Genomic DNA, 21,033 nt, shown 5'->3' with positions numbered 1-21,033 from the left:
TCTTAGACCTTGGAAGAGAAGGCTTCTTGATAGCACACCATAAGGCTTCTGATTGTCCTCGTAAAGGTTATGACCTTTTTAGATAGTACCTAAGAGCTCTAACTGGGCAAAGTACTCTCTCCAGTTCGTTCCCCACCAAGTTGGACAGGCTTGGGATCTCGAACGACTTAGGCCAAGGACGAGAAGGAAGCTCGTTTTAGCAAAAAACCGAGCTGCAAGGAACATGTAGCCGTTTCAGATGTGAAAACTATGTTCCTGCTGAAGGCGTGGATCTCACTTACTCTTTTAGCTGTTGCCAAGCACACGAGGAAAAGTTTTTAATGTGAGGTCCTTAAAAGAGGCTGATTGGAGAGGTTCAAATCTTGATGACATAAGGAACCTTAGGACCACGTCTAGATTCCAGCCTGGAGTGGACAACCGACGTTCCTTTGAGGTCTCAAAAGACCTAAGGAGGTCCTGTAGATCTTTGTTGGTGGAAAGATCCAAGCCTCTGTGGCGGAAAACCGCTGCCAACATACTTCTGTAACCCTTGATCGTAGGAGCTGAAAGGGATCTTACGTTCCTTAGATGTAACAGGAAGTCAGCAATCTGGGTTACAGTGGTACTGGTTGAGGAAACTGGATTGGCCTTGTACCAGCTTCGGAAGACTTCCCCTTTAGACTGATAGACTCTGAGAGTGGATGTCCTCCTTGCACTGGCAATCGCTCTGGCTGCCTCCTTCGAAAAGCCCCTAGCTCTTGAGAGTCTTTCGATAGACTGAAGGCAGTCAGACGAAGAGCGTGGAGGATTGGGTGTACCTTCTTTACGTGAGGTTGACGTAGAAGGTCCACTCCTAGAGGAAGAGTCCTGGGAATGTCGACCAGCCATTGCAGTACCTCTATGAACCATTCTCTCGCGGGCCAGAGGGGAGCAACCAACGTCAGCCGTGTCCCTTTGCGAGAGGCGAACTTCTGAAGTACACTGTTGACAATCTTGAACGGCGGGAATGCATACAGGTCGAGATGGGACCAATCCAGCAGAAAAGCATCCACGTGAACTGCTGCTGGGTCTGGAATCGGAGAACAATACAACGGGAGCCTCTAGGTTATCGAGGTAGCGAACAGATCTATGGTTGGCTGACCCCACAGGGCCCAAAGTCTGCTGCAAACATTCTTGTGATGGGTCCACTCTGTGGGGATGACCTGACCCTTCCGGCTGAGGCGATCTGCCATGACATTCATATCGCCCTGAATGAACCTCGTTACCAGCGTGAGCTTTCGATCTTTTGACCAGATGAGGAGGTCCCTTGCGATCTAGAACAACTTCCACGAATGAGTCCCTCCCTGCTTGGAGATGTAAGCCAAGGCTGTGGTGTTGTCAGAGTCCACCTCCACCACCTTGTTAAGCTGGAGGGACTTGAAGTTTATCAAGGCCAGATGAACCGCCAACAGCTCCTTGCAATTGATGTGAAGTGTCCTTTGCTCCTGATTCCATGTTCCCGAGCATTCCTGTCCGTCCAAAGTCGCACCCCAGCCCGTGTCTGATGCGTCCGAGAAGAGACGGCGGTCGGGTTTCTGAACAGCCAAAGGTAGACCTTCCTTGAGAAGAAAGCTGTTCTTTCACCACGTTAGAGTAGACCTCATCTCTTCGGAAACAGGAACTGAGACCGTCTCTAGCGTCATGTCCTTTATCCAGTGAGCAGCTAGATGATACTGAAGGGGGCGGAGGTGGAGTCTCCCTAACTCGATGAACAGGGCCAGCTATGAAAGTGTCCCTGTTAGACTCATCCACTACCTGACTGAGCATCGGTTCCTTCTCAGCATGCTCTGGATGCATTCTAGGGCTTGGTAGATTCTTGGGGCCGACGGAAAAGCCCGAAAAGCTCGACTCTGAAGCTCCATACCCAGGTAGACAAAGGTCTGGGATGGGACGAGCTGGGACTCCTCTAAATTGACCAGGAGGCCCAGTTCCTTGGTCAGATCCATAGTCCATCTGAGATTCTCCAGACAGCGACGACTTGGGGGAGCTCTTAAAAGCCAGTCGTCTGACGGAGCCGGACACAAGATCATGGTACTGCTGCACAGTCTGTGAACTGTCAACCATGGGGAAGCGAGGAAGTACAGCGACAACCCGAAACTGTCTAGACTGTCTGGGTAGTACAGACAACTCCTTATCGGGTTGCTGAGGTGCCGCACTGCGTCACAACAAGTCCCCTCTGCTGGTTGTTGAACGTCTTCCCAGTGACACACTGACTCCGTAAACAAAAAATCCTCTAACAAGGACTAAGCTTGGACTGCATGTCTTGCAACAAAGCTCAAGGTCTATGGGAGCAGGTGTGGCAACAGACGGGGTTAGCGACTGAAGCGGAACCATTACCCTCCCTGGAAGCATGTTATGCTTAAATAAAAGTCCATAGGAGGCTAAGCAGCTTAAGGCTCCTCTCCAAATGACAGAGTCCTCAAGGGAATATCAGAAGGAGGGAGAATAGCACTTTCTCATCTACAGGAACCATATCCGAGAAAAGCTAAGTTCTCTCAGTGAGGGTTTCACTGGTGCAAAAGCAGCAGACCAGAAGGCAACGTTATGAAACTGCTTGACAGTCTTGTGAGTTGGCAACAACCAAAGATGTGTGACTGAGGAGCATGCGGTAAGGTATGCAGAGCATGCTGTAAGGTATGCAGAGCATGCTGTATGCAGAGCATGCTGTAAGGAATGCAGAGCATGTTGTAAGGTATGCAGAGCATGTTGTAAGGTATGCAGAGCATGCTGTATGCAGAGCATAGTATGCAGAGCATAGTATGCAGAGCATGCTGTAAGGTATGCAGAGCATGCTGTAAGGAATGCAGAGCATGCTGTATGCAGAGCATGCTGTAAGGTATGCAGAGCATGCTGTAAGGTATGCAGAGCATGCTGTATGTAGAGCATGCTGTAAGGTATGCAGAGCATGTTGCATGGCATGCGGCTTATGCTGCATGGGATGAGGCTCATGCTGCATGGGATGAGGCTCATGCTGCATGGGATGAGGCTCATGCTGCCAGGGATGAGGCTCAGGCCGCATGGGTTGAGGAGGATGCCGCATAGTATGAGGCTCCTGCTTCATGGGTTGAGGAGGTTGCCGCATAGCATGAGGCTCCTGCCTCATGGGTTGAGGAGGATGCCGCATAGCATGAGGCTCCTCATAGCATGAGGCTCCTGCCTCATGGGTTGAGGAGGATGTCGCATAGCATGAGGCTCCTCATAGCATGAGGCTCCTGCCTCATGGGTTGAGGAGGATGCTGCATAGCATGAGGCTCCTCATAGCATGAGGCTCCTCATAGCATGAGGCTCCTGCCTCATGGGTTGAGGAGGATGTCGCATAGCATGAGGCTCCTCATAGCATGAGGCTCCTGCCTCATGGGTTGAGGAGGATGCCGCATAGCATGAGGCTCCTGCCTCATGGGTTGAGGAGGATGCCGCATAGCATGAGGCTCCTGCCTCATGGGTAGAGGAGGTTGCCGCATAGCATGAGGCTCCTGCCTCATGGGTTGAGGAGGTTGCCTCATAGTGCTGGAACCCGGCAACTCCCGATGCGGCAACTCACGCATGAAAGCAGGAGGCGCAGCAAGAACATGCGTCTGGCAGGGTGGACTGCGCATCGGAGGTGGAGCTCTCACAGGTGGAGGGTGGGAGCAGGCAGCCGCAGTATCTGCTGAGCGCACAACCTCGGCGGGTTGTAGGTTAACAGGCTGCATTGTCAACCTTCCAGCATGATACTCCTGTATGAAGGAGCAAGCCGAGACTGTATAGTCTGCAGCATGGACCACTAGGGTCTATGAAAGACAACAACAAACGGAGCTACTGTCCGTTGAGACTGAGGGTCTAAAACAGCTGGTGCGGCAACAGACGGAGTTACTGCCTGTTGCGGTACCACCTTGCCTCTCTGGGAGGTGTGCAGTTGTCGTACTGCAGCAAGTCCGAACTGACCCAGTGGCAGTGGCTACACCTAGGAGTTGGACTTGCGCGGAAGGGACCGACTTGCACTTAAAAACTGCAAGATTTGGTCCATGGTTTCTGCGAGAAACCTCTTCCGCAGACGAGGAATAAATGGGCTCTCTCGTCTTTGTGTGGGTGGGGTGATCACGTCGGCTACGTGAGTGGATACACCCGAAACCACGGAGGGAAACGTCTGTTCGTCGATCAAGGCCTGATGAACCCATAAGTCCTTCGACATTACTTCTCCCCTGGGCTTGGGAGCTTGTAAGAGGTCCCAGACTAGGCGAACAACTGGCACGAACAGACGAACCCTCGAACGCAACACTGTAACACTTTGCGCTTATCACTTTATCACTTTTGATTTTCTGTTTGCACTTATTTCACTGAACTCGAAACTTTAAGTGGTTTGTACCTGAAACACGCAATTCTATCCTTCATTAAAAGTTAGTAATTGCGAAAACAGTATTACAATGTAACAGAAAAACATAATGAAAGATAAAGAATTCAGTGGCTGGAAAAGAGACTAAACACTAGATCAAATAAACTACATTAAAAATCTCTCACCGCATAAAGCCTGGGAACAAGAATAAAACTCTAGAAACGTTTACCTTCTTCCCCTAAAGAGACTAGGGAGAAGAGCAAAAACGATAACAACGTTACCCGCTTGAACGAAACGTTTATCCTCCTCTCTCTCCCTCCGTCTCTATCTCTCTCTCTCTTGACTTAGAACCTGAGAGATGAGCCCAATTTTATATATCGTTAAAACATATTATTGTTAAAGGAAAAAAACTGAAAGATTTCCCAAATAAAAAGTTCCTTTATTAGAATTAAAACCATTTAAGCTAAGAAAGAATGAACAAAACGCTAGAATCGGTTTACTCTTACTGCAACGTGAAACCGTGAATACTCTCTCTCTATCGTAACGATAGAGCGCAAGTTGAACGTTCTGAACGTCAACAACTGCGGAGACAAAACAAAACGTTAGTTCAACTTTGAAAACAGTACGAGACTATCAAAGAAATTCTTTCAAAAACATTAAAATTAAAATAGCATAAAATCTTAACAGGTAAAAACGATATGACGGGCTCAATGTTAAACAACTTCGGTTCCAAGAAAAGACCGCCTACTATTAGGAAAGGTCGCATATAAACAAACATAAAAATTAATTTTAATAAGTTTATAATAAAAGGAAGTTAATCGAAGAGGCCTATAAAAGGCGGAGAGATATAAAATAAATCTATAACTTTGTTAAGCAAAATTAAGAAAGAGAGTCTATACTCTCTTCGACACCAACACTTCCGTCTAAGGGAAGGGTCGGCCATTTAAAAGTGAAAGAGAGTTCATACTCTCTTCGTCACCAAAATTAAATCAAATTAATTCCAAAAACTTGCTAAGCTAATGTTAAAGCTTCCTGAATAGCGAAGGCTAAACTCTAGAGCAAATACATCACCAAATCGTGAACAATAACTCCAGAATCAACAGCGTATCCAAGTAGGTCTAGCCGGTGGCACGACAGAGGAAAAATTGAGGTGGTGTTGACAAGAAGTACTGGAGTACCTGACCACAGATGGCGCTGTTGTGTACACCCCCACCTGTATAGCGATCGCTGGCGTATCCCGACCGTAGATTTCTGTCGGGCAACAGAGTTGACAGCTACATGATCATCGGGTAAGATTAATATTGAAAAATATAAGTTCAAAAAGCAAGACCAAAGGCATGCATTTCCAGGAAATAAACTAAGATGAAAGGTAACAATTAAATACAATAACCAAACAAATAATGTTCTTGTAACCTATCCCTGACATACAAAACAACAATACATTATATGAGATACTAAAGATGATGTAATAAATTCTTCACAAACAAAGTCAAAATTTGGTTGGCAACGGCATCAGTAGAAAAAGCAAGCCGCCAGTCAAGTAGGTGGCACCCCTCACTCACTCACACATAAATACCTTATTATCATGCTTCAACAACCAACCAGCTTACAATAAAAATAAATTCCTACATAAAAGACAAAGGTTTGCATTTCATAGGATGTAATCTTATTACACTTACCTATCAATATGAAGAACTTTCTTGCCTATGCGCGCTGATGCTGCTGCCACGATACACTCAACTAACCCTGAAAACATTAAAATATTTTAATATTGTTAAAAATTATAACACATTCATGAAAACAGTAATACTTTATCATAAAAATTCAAGGACCTACATGAATTGTGAAAAAGAAGACTCTTGGCTTTGCTAAATTTCTAAACGGGCCAGTCTATGATATAATTACTTATATGACAACACTATTCACCATGGATGCATCCCTATAAAGTTATTGTATTAATTTTAAACAATTACTATAAGAGCAATAATGAACTTTAAATTTCCATATGCAATTCATTACAATTGATTAATCAAGTGATAATTCCCTTGTTAAGGCCTTTCAATATGAACTTCCGATATTGCTTATTGCAGTACTGTAATTAAAAACAAATTATTGTGCAAAATTAAGTTGAAATTTCATAATAAATTAGGGCCCCTGATATGGCTGGTCACATAGCATATTGGCTCATCGGGTACAGTATTTACCACCTTGTGTTTAATACTGTATGTGTATGGCTTGATTTGTGAATAAGAAACAATAAGGTAAACAACTCTATAGATTAAAAGTTCTGATGTACATAAATTTCTTTCCCCCTCTTTTACACTAAATAAGAGCAGTTTCATGCTTCAGTGCCTGTCACCTGTTGCCATTTCTAACCTTTTCCCTAGTAGTGGCTTGTGCTAGGTACTGTGGGACTGCTGCACCCGCTATTTTCATTTCATATCATTAATAATATCCGATATAATGAGTTTTTCTTTAATTTTCTTTATACTTGTACAATATAACCCTTAAACTTAATGTCAATAGCCATCCTCCCCTTTATGCAAATAATAAAAGAATCTTTGTGTGGAACTGTGCACTAAAAGTTCCAGCTGCATGGTGTTTAGCTACATGCGAGTCTGAGCCAAGGGCTGAGAGCCGGGAGAGCATTGTCGTTCCCACAGTGCTGACCTTGGCGGGTCTGTGAGAAGCAGTTTTTTTTATTTACTCAATGGGTGTTGCGCTAGAAAACTGTAATATATTCTTGAATGTGATAAATGTAGAATTAGATTATCATCCTACTTCCAGCTATTCTATTTGATTAATTTTTTGGCTTATGCATTCTTTACGGTTCTCTTGCCAATTTCCATGGCTACAAAAGAGGCAGGACGCTGCTTTTCAACAATGAAAGCAATGAAAACTTTTCTTAGAAGCACTATGAGTTTGGAAAGACTAAATGCATTTGCAGCACTTTCAATGGGGAAAAAAATCATGTTGCCATCCAGAGATCAAGGAGAAAATAATTGATCTTTTCATTCAAATAAAACAAGAAAAATGGATTTCCTTTTTAAATGATTGGATAGAACCATAACAATTCCTGTTATGGTAAGCAAAAATTGTTTGATTTTGTTTTTTTAACATTCTATCAAGCTTCTGAATACACATTCTTATACCCATTTGTTTCTTTTCGCACAATATTGAAACAAAGGCTACAAATTTTGGGGGAATAGTACTCCCACTAATTTTAGCCATGAGCCACCACTGCTACTCCCTTCTCTTCACTCCTAATCAAGTAAATGAAGCACAAAGGAGATTTGGTTGTTTGTAAAAGAAACAATTTTCAATAAATTTCTTATTTCTTAATGAACAATTTGCATTTTCTAAAGATATCTCTTTATAGATACAGTATCTAGACTACTCAATACTAACTTCAGCATTGAATACCATGCAGTCATAAAAAAGTCGATGTTTACTGCCAAGTTTTGAGATTTAGCAACAAACTTTGAAACGGGAAAAAAAAAAAAAAAAAAAAAAAAAAAAAAAAAAAAAAAAAAGGCCTTTCTTCCCCCCCCCCCCCTCGGAATGACTAACTAGATTTAATAATCTGTGCAGATCACCTACTCATTTCTTTGGAACCAGGGTAAGTACAAAGACCATCTAAAATCTTAGCTGAAAAGAACCTCTGACTGGAGAACTACCTGTTCCACAACACCACTTTGCTGGGTAGACTACTGTAAAGGACTTTCAAAGGTATTTAGAAACCTCCTGTACAGTGCCTGATGAAAAGAATTTTGCTTGGAGGAGATGCTGGATAATGAGATGTGCTGTCTATGCCGATGGGGCTGGCAAAGTAAGTTGGCCCAATTAGGTAGGTCTCTCACAACCTCGATTAAAACCGTAAGAAAGTCCGGAACCATTCTGCATGAGGCTGCTTGGGAGCCACCCTGGTCATCTTGAAGTTTGGAGTGCTCTGATGCCCTAATGTTCTACAAAGGTTATGGTGTTTTGAATTCTTTTTACGACGATATCTGGCGGAAACTCACTTTTCGAGTTATGATAGGCAACCCACCTACTTCTAAAAATACAAAGTTGTAACACGGAACTATTATAAATACTAAATAATTCTGGTATCGGGTGGATTTAAAAGAGCTTCGAAAATTTTTAAGACACTTACTATCAGAAACAAATAGTTTTCAGTTATGGAAGTTGTGCCATCAAAACTAAAAAAACATAAGTTTCAGCCATCTATCATCATCAGAAACATTCAATACACGATTAAACACTCCATGTATTTGACTCCTTTATTCCTTAACAATTATTGTACTAGTCTACAATTTTACCCACTTGACTATATAACTTTTCCATCTACACCCATGTAACTGGTAATTTATCACATAGTTTATCAAAATTCAGACAGACAGCAATATTGATGTTCTAGCAGATATGAAATTATATTCAGAGTATCTTCGACGAAGACATGACCCAATAAAGAAACGTAAAAAGTATAGCCTACCATAGCTTACAGTGCCCAAAAAATTACACTATGGTACCCACCTGTGGCAACAGCAACCGGAGCCTTTGTATATCAGCAGCCAGTTCCTCATGCATTGATTAAAAATGGACCTAAACTTTCACCCCTAACCTAACCTACAAGCCATGTCCTTACCTACATACCTAACAGGGGGGGAGCGTTACCGCTATCATACATACACCCCCAGCAATCACACTGTAATCAATGGAAAATTCTGGGGTGTATGTATGATAGCAGCCACCTGTATGTATTATGGTTAACTTAGAATACGGCAGTGTAAAGGGGGTCGCAGGGTGGTGTTAGCCCCCCCGTTAGGTAATTAGGTAAGGACACGGCTTATAGGTTAGGTTATGGGGTAAAATTAGGTTAGCTGATGTCTATTTTTAATGAATGTGTGGGGAACTGGCCGCTGATATACAAAGGCTCCAAACTCTGTTTTCATGACTATTACATCAAATCATGACAGATATTGAATACTGAAGTACTGACTGGTTGTATGAAATATTAAAATTACAGAAATCAACCATAAATACACATAAGTGAAAGTACCAGGCCTGAAAAAGATATCACACAAACACAGGGCCTGATAGACACCCAAAAACTATAGCCTATTGTGGGGTATTCGTCTAACATTAATATGCTTGAAAAATGACGGTAAAGTTTTACTGTACTACAGGGTCCAAAACCCTGAGTTCCCACTGGGGGTCCCCCATTATCGGTGGATACAGATATATATATATATACATATATTTCTGAAACTATTCATTTCCGACAGAAACGAGTGTCATTTTCAAAGAGAGCGGACCTTTTTCTATAGAATTAAGTAACCGTGGTTTTGGTATTATTGTAGTGTATTACAGGCCAATGAAACTTAGGAAAAAACTGCTTCTTCTCATAGAAACAAATTACGCTCTCTTCGAACAACTTTACCGTAGTTTTTCCCCTAAGTTACATTACCCTGTAGTACAGTACAATACCAAAGTGACATTAGGGTACCCACCTGTGCCAACGACAATCACGTCGTAATCGGTAGACAACTCCGCTTCCATGATCAAGATCAAGATAGATCTCGAAAACAAATATTAAACCTTCCCAGAAAGATTCACGTTAATTGATAGAGAAATAAAAAGAACTTAATCACATTACTTGGTCACATTAAACTCCCTAACATGGGTATGACAGCACTTTAGTAAAGTACAATGGGAGAAACGAGTTTTCTACTTTAAGAATATAACATAATGAGTATTGTTTCATCATACTGTTATGCATATTTTTTAGATCAAAAGGATTACAATATATAATTAATTTGTAAATAAAATAACTTATTATGCTAATAGTATTATGATAAACTCTAATATTATGAAGTATATCCTGTGATATAGAGATAATAAATGACACAAGGGGAGTATGAGAGCTAATACTTGAGTATAAAGTAAACACGAGAGCATAATAAGCTAGTACGTAGAATTCTTTCACACTTTGCAAATACTGCTCGTCACTTGCATTATAACATTATTTATAACTAGATTAATCTCATCATAAAGTGCACTAGTATTAAGATCTTATTTGTGTTAAAAATAATTTTAATAAATATTCGGTTTTAGATGAAAACACTAAAAAAAATTTATTTTCCAGTTCCCCCTGCTGGTGGGATCTTATAATCGCAGGTTTTGTGAAGAAACCACATACTGGTGTCTCAGAATCTCTTAAAAATTGGTCGAGGACTATTTCGAAAATCATACAGTTAATATTAGCTACCAATGCGAGCCTATGCAACTGAGCAGATCAAGGGGAGGTGGCTGATAGGCCCTACCTAGATTATGTTTTTTTTCTTTTTATGAAATTAACATGATAATTTTGTCGAATTTCAATGCCATATAGCCTTAATATGACTACATGGATGAAGGAATAGGGAAAAATATGAATTATCCATCAATATACGCCAGTCAAGTTTATAAGTTCACAATTTACAGATTAGCAATATATATCAAACTTGGAGGGAAAAGGAGTGGGTAAATGATAAGCAGTCCCCCATTTAAATAAAGTGGGATACCCCGCCCCCTCGCCGCCTAGTGGATGACGTTCATTCCCTCGGGCCTCGGAGATTATTTCCCCTCTCTCCAAGTCCATGACTGCTACGGTGGTACCCAGACCACTTCCTCTATCATACTAATCGATATCCTAAATTCCTAATTTTCATTCTCCATTAGAACCGCCATTTTCCGCTTCCTTGGATAGTACAATATTAGTTAAGAATTTGGAAATGGTATAATTGAATGGATATTGAAATCCATAATTTTACCCCTTTCCTTCTTTAGCCTTTTTTATGGTAACTTATTTGGTCTATGAAATCTAAACCCAAAATACACTCTTTACCCTTAATTCTCATTTTGGACACCACAGACTCCAGACTAATCACTTGACCGCATAGAAAAGAGGCCTGTCATCTGTCTGAGGCCTGGCGGGTCAGCCACAGGTTTATTGTTTCCTTCATTATATTCCAGTTGCTTATTCTAATGTCTAATTAGAATATGCAGCATGTTTCATGGGCTACTAATGCTTTAACATTGCTATTTATTGCATTTTCTCCAAAATCTCCTATCACAGTGGCATAACTTTCCTCTATTTTCACCAATTCTGTGCACACTTCATGTAACCCATACCTGACATCACTTGAATTGCAATTATGCCTTTTACCAATTTATTTTGCAAATTAAATCCGAGTACAGTCACTTTACAGATTTTCATTAACACAGACATTGAAGGCGCACTTCCATTGAGCCAGTTGCTAAGTATTTATTCTCAGGGAGTAGTGTGAACCTTACATTAATTGCTGACTCAACCAAACTCAGTAAAAACTGACTCTGATGGGTTCAAATATTATCTTAACAGTACATACTTAAGAAAAGCTAATCCTATAATTCAAACAAACTGCAGCATGTACCTCAAACCTAATTATTAAGAATTATTCTATATCATTAATAATATTTAATATGTTATTGAGTAAATACTGACACAACATGTAATTATATTCAACAATAAATCATAAATATTTAAACTGGGCTCTACTAGGCACTAGAAGTTGAAAGACCCAGGCCTACATGGCTGAGGAATATGAAGCGTGAAGTAGGAGATGATGAATGGAGAAGTATTGAGTTAAAAGCTAAGATAGACACAATTAGCAAAATCTAACCGAGTCCCTTTATGTCAATAGGCGTAGGAGGAGATGATGAACTATGTCATGCATAAAGAGTAGGATGGGACACATCAGGATCTGTTGGCCTGATACTTTACAGGCAGGAGGAATGCAATTGCAGATCAGCTTATATGCATGGTAGAGAATGTGGACAATCATCTTTCCCTACATCCTGATGGGCTAGAATGGTGTTGGTATTTTGGTCATCACCAATGATAGATAGATCTGTTTGCCACACCCTAGAAAATTCTGCAATCTACTCTCTAGTTTCGTACCCCTGGACATCATTTGATGAGCTTTCCAGAACATTTATGTCTTTCCACAATTTTCCTTAATTTGTCAAGGATTAAATAAATGCTGGTCACTCCCAGTTTCAGGATGACCCTTTTGACACATAGGCTATTTATCCAAGGGTTAGGTTTGTTCTCCCTTCTGCCTGCATAAACTTCTTCCACTCTTATGATGGCCTTGAATGTTACCACACTGTGATGCCACATTGCGGAGTTTAAGTGCATTGGAACCAGTTTGGTCACAGTTGATTGTTTCTCTTCAAAAGCTTTTATAGTGACAGATTACAACCAGACCCCAAAAGAAGGCATTCCAGTAGTTGGTTTTATTACATATAAGGTAGAGATTTGCAATTTTGATCCAAATTCAGAAATGTTCAATTACACAGTATGACATTTAAGGAGTGCTTAAATTAGGGATGAAAATGACACTAAATGGAGTGATTATAGCCATTTAAAGTACTTGGGAGCCCATCGCTTCCTTATCATTCATTTGGGCTCGATTACCATCAATGTAATTCACACTTTTAGGGGTGATCTTCCTCTCTACACTGTTTGATAATTTCTTTTCATGTGATTATCTTGGAAACTCTCTGCTTTAATTCTCAATTTGGTACAATTTTTCCTTGGATTGGGATTCATGGAATTTGGGGTATTATTATTATCATTATTACCAGCCAAGCTACAACCCTAGTTGGAAAAGCAAGATGCTATAAGTCCAAGGGTTCCAACAGGGAAAAATAGCCCAGTGAGGAAAGGAAATAAATGAAGTATAGGAGAGGTAATGAACAAATACAATGAAATATTTTAAGAACAGTAACAACATTACAATAGATATTTCATATATAAACCATAAAAAATAAAATAAATGAAAGGAAGAGAAATAAGCTAGATTAGTGTGCCTGAGTGTATCCTCAAGCAAGAGAACTGTACCCCAAGACAGTAAAAGACCATGGTAGAGAGGCTATGGCACTACCCAAGACTAGAGAACAATGGTTTGATTTTGGAATGTCCTTCACCTAGAAGAGCTGTTTACCAACTAAAGAGTCTTCTACCCTTACCAAGAGGGAATCAGCCATTGAACAATTACAGTGCACTAGACAAACCCTTGAGCAAATTTTGGGAATTTCAGTGTTGTCAGGTGTATGAGGACAGAGGAGAATGTGGAAAGAATAGGCCAGACTATTTGGTGTATGTGTATGCAAAGGAAAAATGAGCCTTAACCAGAGAGAGGGATCCAGTGTAGTACTATTTGGCCAGTCAAAGGATCCAATAACTCTCAGGCAGTAGCATCTCACCGGGTGACTAGTGCCCTGGCCAACATACTACCTACCTACTATACTGTATAACCCTTTGCTGGCGCCTGTGAGGCCATTCAGCACCTAAGTACAACTGTTGGAAAAATCTGCAGTTACACTATGAAGTAAAAGCTCGAAGAGGTTGGACAATAAGAAGGTAGAGATGAAGCAGTGAAGGAGGTAAAGTAGAAGGATATAAGTAAAGTGCAGCTAGGGGGCCAACAAATCCTGCAAGGATTCTTCAAGTAATATCTACAATGAACTGTGTGAGTGTGCACATGGCACTACCCCAACAGGGAAAGTTTATAATTGAATCTACATCATGAGGATCTCCCTCTGAATATTGTATCATATTTCTGCTACTTCTCTACTTCCATTATTATCTTTCCACACCTACCACATTCAAACAGTTACTTCAAGACAATAGCATTCTATTGCTTGCCTAACTGCAACCGTAATTTTGGTTTTTGCTTGAAGACTTTCAAATTCTTACTGCTCTCTTCCCCCTACTAAATAGGGTAACTATTTTCCTATCCCATATAAAAAATAGTTTTCATGGTCTTTCTGTGTACATGCATTTATAGTTCTTCTATTATGAAGTAGTAAGGGGATCAGTGTTGATACATTAGATTTATCACTATTTATAAGTCCTTAGTGACTGCATTAACATTTTACTTTTCTATAGTTCAGCAGGTACCATAATTAATTTCTCCATTTTTTTTTCTTTGTACTAATGTTAATCTTATCCATTTATATAATTGGCACAAAAGATATTTCTGACTGATATGAGTAACCATTGCAGTAGTATAGAAAGTTAAAAAAATATGAAAAATTACCTTAAAAATCAAACTTTTCAAAACTTTAGTTTCATTCAATATGGTATTACTAAGTAATTACTTTATATAATGCAAGATTGTATAGATCTGACAACATGCTATTCTTTCAGCAGAAATTCTATTATAGATAACTACAATACCATGACATATATGCACACGCATTTTCAAAGAATACAGCAAAATTTCTCAAGCATGTGAAAGATATCAAGATATGAAGGTTCACAAAATGGACTACAGGTACTGCACTGTAATTGTTCAGTGGTTTTTTAGCTATGGTAAGCAGCTCTTCTAGGAGAAAGACACTCCAAAATCTTCAGTCTTGGGTAATGCCATAGCATCTCTAGCATGGTCTTCCACGGTCTTGGGTTCGAATTCTCTTGCTTGAGGATACACTCAGCCACACTATTCTATCTGTTTCCCTATTTCTTTTCCTCACTGCACTATTTTCCCTGTTGGAGCCGTAGGGTTTATAGCATCCTGCTTTTCCAACCAGGGTTGTAATTTGGCTAGTTATAGTAATAATAAAGACACTTGAACATCAAATACTTCTTGAATTGCTAGTCTAGTCACTTGAGGATAACACAAAGGCCATAAATACAGCATAATTTATCAAATATATCATACAAAATATACATATAATTTTATAGCAATGTTTATTACTGTACATTAGTAACATACTGATACGAACTTACGGTATGTATTTTACATATAACACTTCCAATGCAGTAACATATTTAGTGATATACAAAATAAACTTAATGTTAATGACAATATACTTTCACAGAAAAACTTGCAGTACAGCTTAAATAACATAATAAAATAAAAGACTGCATGAATATGCTACCCTCAGAGCTTTTCTATGCCCATATTATTGTTTTAACCTAACCGATGAGTCACATTTATTGATAAACACAGGGCTGGTTCCAAGGATTTGTTTTGGAATAATAGGTGAAAACTAAGGAATAACAAAGTCCATTATTTTGACAGTTTGATAAGAGGAACTAAAGGAACAGGAAATGTAGAAGACAAGCTATGGAACAGGCCGATGGATCCCAGAAATAATTCTTTATCACTGCCTATTGCTTTGGAAAAAGGACATTGTTGGTGGTAACTCTACCACATGTTCTCTCCTAAAAGCTGGCACAGCAACACTGAATCAATATGTTGCAGTAAAAGAAAAGGTACTACCATGCTGAACAGAAAATTTCATAAGAAATTAAAATTCTGGCCCTTCCCAAAGCTATGTGTCAGTGCAGTGTTATCTTGGTTTCCTTCCCAACCGTTTAATGAAATCTCAAAAAAATTTTGCTATCAAATTTTCTCTATTTCTTAATTATTAACCTTTACTTGTCCATTTCTTAATGTCTTTCCAGGTTTTCTCTATCTTTATTATTTTTCTCTGCTATTACTTTTTCTCATTCCTGACAATAATTCAATAATCCATTGAAGATTAGTCTGAATTATGTTAACACAAGGACTCAAGGTATGTTAGATTAAGGGAGGGTAAATCAAGATGTCTCTCATGATGCATGGTTACACAGGAATGGCTGCAGGGGTGTGAAAGGCCTTCTTGGCTAAACATGATAAGTATCTTTGACATCCCCATAGGGGTTAATAACATCATTGGACCTATTGCAGTTCACTGTAGGAATTACTTATGAGTCTTTGCAGTGTTCTTTTTGGTCTTAGCTGTACATGCTCTATATCCTACTTCACATCAGTTCTTGCTTCCTTTCTTCCTTCTTGCTATCCAACCTCTCCTAGTGTAAACTCTAAGGTTTCACCCTATAGCACTTGGAGGCTGAATGGTCTCACAGGCCCCAATGTTGGGCTAATTAGACCTAATTCGTAAATCTAATCCACAGGATGGGTAAGATGTAGAGCAATAAGTTAGGTTGGAATGGGATGTATGATTTAAGTTAGGTCAGGAAGTCCTCATCAAGTAAGATTAGGTTAGAATGTATTCTTTCATTATCAGTTACGGTGTTAATCCAGAATAGCTGTTCCTTATCTGAAGATCAACCAGTAAATCAATGAATTTTGTTAGCATAAAATGGTGACATCCTTTTAATTTTGGATGCTTTTGATAAAAACAAGACTTTAAATCCTTTCTCTCATATATGCAGTTTGTTTGAAAATATCTTAAAGTAAAGGTGAAGATCTTGCATTTCATCATTTCACTTTCCTCTTTGTCAAATACCCTGTACTGTTATTGTAAAAAAAACCTGAACAAAAAAGACACTACTCTAGAACCGACTGAAAATATCACAAATTTTAAGTAATTTTTATTTTTCCTAACAGTACTTACCTCGAACTACTTTCTTAGGAGTATCTGGGACCTCCTCCCTATCCGACCAAGAATTTTGCATAGGTCCCCCTATCTCCGTTTCCCTTGTTGGGTCGCCCCCTGGTGGATGGATACTCGCCCTGAGGCGACCCTGGGTCAGCTCACGAGAGTGTGCTGCTAGGTCTGACTCGTCAGTAAGCATCTGGTTATGTATATGACAACTGCTTTGATAATGGAGAGAAAGATGGATGTTTTGGCACTTACTGATACAAAGCAGACAGAGTAATGTGTGTTGGAAAGAGAAGGGCAGTGTGCTTGTTTTTGGGGTAGTTGAAAGGTAGGTATGGAGTTATTGGTATACATGAGAATAGATATAATCTTGTGGAACCATTAGCAAAGAGGCTTGATTGCCAAAGAAAATTATTTCTAAGTATGATTGGGTAAAATAAATTGATAAGAAGAGTTTGTTAGAATGTGTTAATAACGAGTAAATGTAAGTGCAAGTCTATTTATTCAACGACAAGAATAAGAATGCTTGGAGGAATATATAATGTTTAGTTGAAAAAAAATCCAGAGGAAGTCTGAGAGGAAAGAGTAAAAATAAGGCTGTACATGTAATAAATACAAGAGTTGAATTTGAAGGAAGTGAGAGGAGTATATAAGGAGAAAATGCCTGAACTATAGCAATGGTTAAAGAAAAGGATATGAAGAAAGTCCATGATGGGAAACATGGGGTGCTTGAGGATTAAGAGGGAAGAAAGAAAGAATTAAATTAATTGGTGAAAAGATGATGAAATAAAAGGCTGAGTGAAAAATAAAGAATATTTGAGGTGCTGTTGTATGATACAAGAGAAAAGCATGTTCAAGCCTTTATGAAAGATGGATAAAGTAAATTAGTTGCTTGGGAAAGTAAGACAGGTAACACGCATCATAAAAGAAAAAAAATTCTTTACATACCCTTCACCCATGGCAGCCTGTGCAGGAGCCCCAACCAAGACAAGTAGACCACAATTGGAAGTAGATAATACTTTTCATTAATAAATAAACGACTTGAAGTGAGGAGGTTGCATTGATTAAAGAATTATTATGAAACATTTATGTGAAGTCTACGTGATATACGTAGACCTAAAAGAGCTAATGATAAAATAGGTGCTGAGAATGAATGGAATAAATACTTAAGAGCAAAAAAAGGTAATTCGATAGATATGAAGCATGTGATAATAGTAAATGGGGAGGAGTATGACTAGTTTGGTATGAAAATGGGTCTGATACTTGGCTGTTATGTCCTCATAGGTGCTCCGACATTTTTATGGATAGAGTAAATAAAGAGGTCAGTGAAAGAACAATGGATGTAAGTGTAAAGTTGTGGGATAAGAAATTACGTATTTTAAAACGAAGTGTGGAATGGAATATGATGTCAGATTTTACTGTGCTGATAAGGAACAGTGAAAAGGAAATACAGAAACTGGTAAGAAAGTTTGAAAGTGTTTACAAGGAGAAAGTTTAGAGCAAGACTGCTAGATGGTATTGCACATAGGTAAAAAGGAAAGGGTATGGAGATATGGGAAAGACAAAAAGTGATTGTCTGGGGTATATGAAAAATAGCTAGAAATGGTAACAGTTGTGTTCAAGAAAACTGAGCATGAGTGAAAGAGTCAGATGACTACAATTGCTGGATATCTGGATATCATATCAATTTTCCTCAAGCAACATGACTTTAGATATGTGACAAATGGCTAGTATAAGATTACCAAGAAAAAAATCCACAGCCAGCTAATCTTAGAACAAGTTTTAGTGAGTTAATGAACCTGCTATTTATCTTCCTCGTTGTACTGTATTTGGCTTACAATTATCATATTTTACAACACTTTAATGATGGACCGTTTACATATATACCGTCTGCTGAACAAATTTTCTGTTTGAAACCCACTTCTTGAAGTACAATGTGTTAGCCTAATTTCTTGTTGAATCTATTTCACTGATAACGGAGCAGGAAAGCCTCTTGGACAAAAAATTAACATAAATTAGGTAAATTTATTTATTCTGAGTCAAAACCCCTATATTCGAAGAACACGCCTACTAGTCTATTATAAGTTTTTACTCAATATTCCTGAATGAAAGGATTCAATATGAATCAATAACTTGTACAAATTCAAAACTGAACATGCTGAAATCAACAAAAATCTCCAACTTTATCTTTAAGATGACTAGTGCTCCAAAAGTGAAACGAAAAAAAATATGAAAACTCAAAATGGCTTTATAATAATGCCTCAATATTCTCAAAAGCAATTACTAACAATTGTTTCAAAACAGAAAAAAACTCTTTACGCTTATCACCTCGTACACAGGACTAGGCAGTCACTTAAAACATGCAATCATGTATTATGTATACTATCCACCTCTATAGAATTTCAGTAATAAGATCAACAAAACAACGGCTAACTAATGAAAATAATGTTACTCTTTAACATTATGAAAGATGAATGAGATTATGTTTTTTATTTAATACCTGTAAAGTACTGGTCTATTTACACACTTGTAATCCAGATCCTGATAGAAAAATGTCTTCCAGTCTTGCCTGTTGTCAGAGTTGCTTGATTCTTGCTGGGAAGTTATGCTGTTTACACAGGAAATGCCCTTTTGATGAATAAATATGCATTTTACAAATAAACATTCATTGTTTCTATCTTCACACCACATAGTAGTTGGATTTACAGTGAGCTGAAATAGAAATAACATATTTACATGAAAATGTAATAAAGAAAAATACTCTAAATGCAAAAAATTGTCCATTACTTTTCACAGAAAATTTACTACCATAAACTAATATATCATTTAGTATAAGAAAATTGAATAAAAATGATCATGTGTATCTAATAATAAAATAATTATCCTATACACAGGTTACAACACATTGGGTAACAATATTCCTTCCCAAGAATCATAAGATAGGTTCCCAAAAAGGGTGAAAATTTTGCTTCAACTACAAATATAATAACAAACATATAGTATAGTGTACGTACCAATAAATTCTGTAACTAGGTCACTATCCGTATTCATTCTCATAGATCCTGTAATGTCTTCATTCTCTACCAATGGTAAGAAAAGCTGAACAAACTCTACTGTATATGGGGGAGCAACGATTTCTAAAACCTGAAACAAGAAAGTACAACCACATTAGAGAAAAATGTCCTCTTACCTTGTTTCTACATTAACATGATCCCTGAACTTAATACTATTGGCTTAAAAGGTCTGGGATCAATCATATAAATCTAAAAAATAGCATTCTAATAATAAAATTTATTATTTCCATACTCGCCTAGTGTTCATATTGCCTCTCCAGAAGCCCAGGTTAATCAACGCTTACCCGTAAAGTTTAGAATTTTCCCATTTTCTTCCGCTTCAATAATTACATGCCCTAAACATGGGAATGGAACCCTTTAACGGTAAGTGGCGAAAAGCCCAAGTTGCTGCATCAGTAAATATAATCTTCAGTTTTGAAGTCACCATTATCCCTCCTCTTCATACCATGACTCAGGGGGAAGAGAGTGGCCATGTATATGAACATCAGGTAAGTATAGAAATAGGAAATTTTATTATAAAAATCATTTATTTATATGAATCTTCCCTGATGTTTATATTACTTACTCATTAAATGCTTACTCCCATAAAGTAAATTATGCCATTAGTCCCTGGCATCCCCATATGAGACACTAGCAGTAGGGACACTGGGGCGAGGTACCTGCCAGACCTAAGCAGGTCTAAGCCTTTCTTAGATCAAAGTTGTTGGTAGCAGTCGGAAAAGCAATAAACGTAGAGCAACCAGCTTCCAATGAGGTGCAATAATCCCTGGGAAAACACCACCAGCACCTGAAAAGCCTGCCAACATAGATCCAAGGCCTTTTCACTCCTAATTCATACTCCATGGGCACCGAGCCAGGGGCATATGCCCAGAAGCAGAGCTAGCAGTCGCAATTGATGAGAGAACAAGAGGTGAAAGGCTTCCTGTGTTCTCTTGGGCATTGCCAAAGCAGACATCGGTAAAGGCCTACACCTGCAACTACACAGAAAGACACAAGCTACAATTGCCACATGGCAATGATTGCAAACAATCATGCCCTCTATAAGACGTATAGAGAGTGTGTGAATCTACATCCAGTTTAGCAATAAACTGGTTTTAACGTCCACCCTTTCCCCGGCATGTAAAAATCTCCTTCCCCTTCATATTCACAAACAACATTCAACATTCACTCTGCAAGAAAAGATAAAAATTTTTGTTTAAGAGCGCA

The 21,033-nt window shown here is 38.9% G+C and overlaps 2 protein-coding genes across 2 annotated transcripts in view; both read right to left on the bottom strand.

The window, feature by feature from the left end:
* The window catches only part of Rep (Rab escort protein), a 78,352-nt gene extending 68,295 nt beyond the window's left edge, over window positions 1-10,057 (bottom strand). The window contains exons 1-2 of the mRNA XM_068364620.1: window positions 9,841-10,057; window positions 6,010-6,076 (exon numbers count right to left, since the gene is read on the bottom strand). Coding sequence (XP_068220721.1) covers window positions 6,010-6,076; window positions 9,841-9,889 — 116 coding nt within the window. The 5' untranslated portion in view covers window positions 9,890-10,057. The remainder of the gene's footprint in view (window positions 1-6,009; window positions 6,077-9,840) is intronic.
* A 4,993-nt stretch (window positions 10,058-15,050) lies between these two features.
* TH1 (negative elongation factor complex member TH1) overlaps window positions 15,051-21,033 on the bottom strand; it is a 42,986-nt gene continuing 37,003 nt past the window's right edge. The window contains exons 14-15 of the mRNA XM_068364618.1: window positions 19,768-19,897; window positions 15,051-19,465 (exon numbers count right to left, since the gene is read on the bottom strand). Of these exons, the coding sequence (XP_068220719.1) occupies window positions 19,434-19,465; window positions 19,768-19,897 (162 nt within the window). The 3' untranslated portion in view covers window positions 15,051-19,433. The remainder of the gene's footprint in view (window positions 19,466-19,767; window positions 19,898-21,033) is intronic.

This window comes from Palaemon carinicauda, chromosome 41, assembly GCF_036898095.1.
Source record: "Palaemon carinicauda isolate YSFRI2023 chromosome 41, ASM3689809v2, whole genome shotgun sequence".
Classification (NCBI taxonomy): domain Eukaryota; kingdom Metazoa; phylum Arthropoda; class Malacostraca; order Decapoda; family Palaemonidae; genus Palaemon; species Palaemon carinicauda.
The sequence above is the reverse complement of the archived record's forward strand: the minus strand, read 5'-3'. Positions and strand labels throughout refer to the sequence as shown.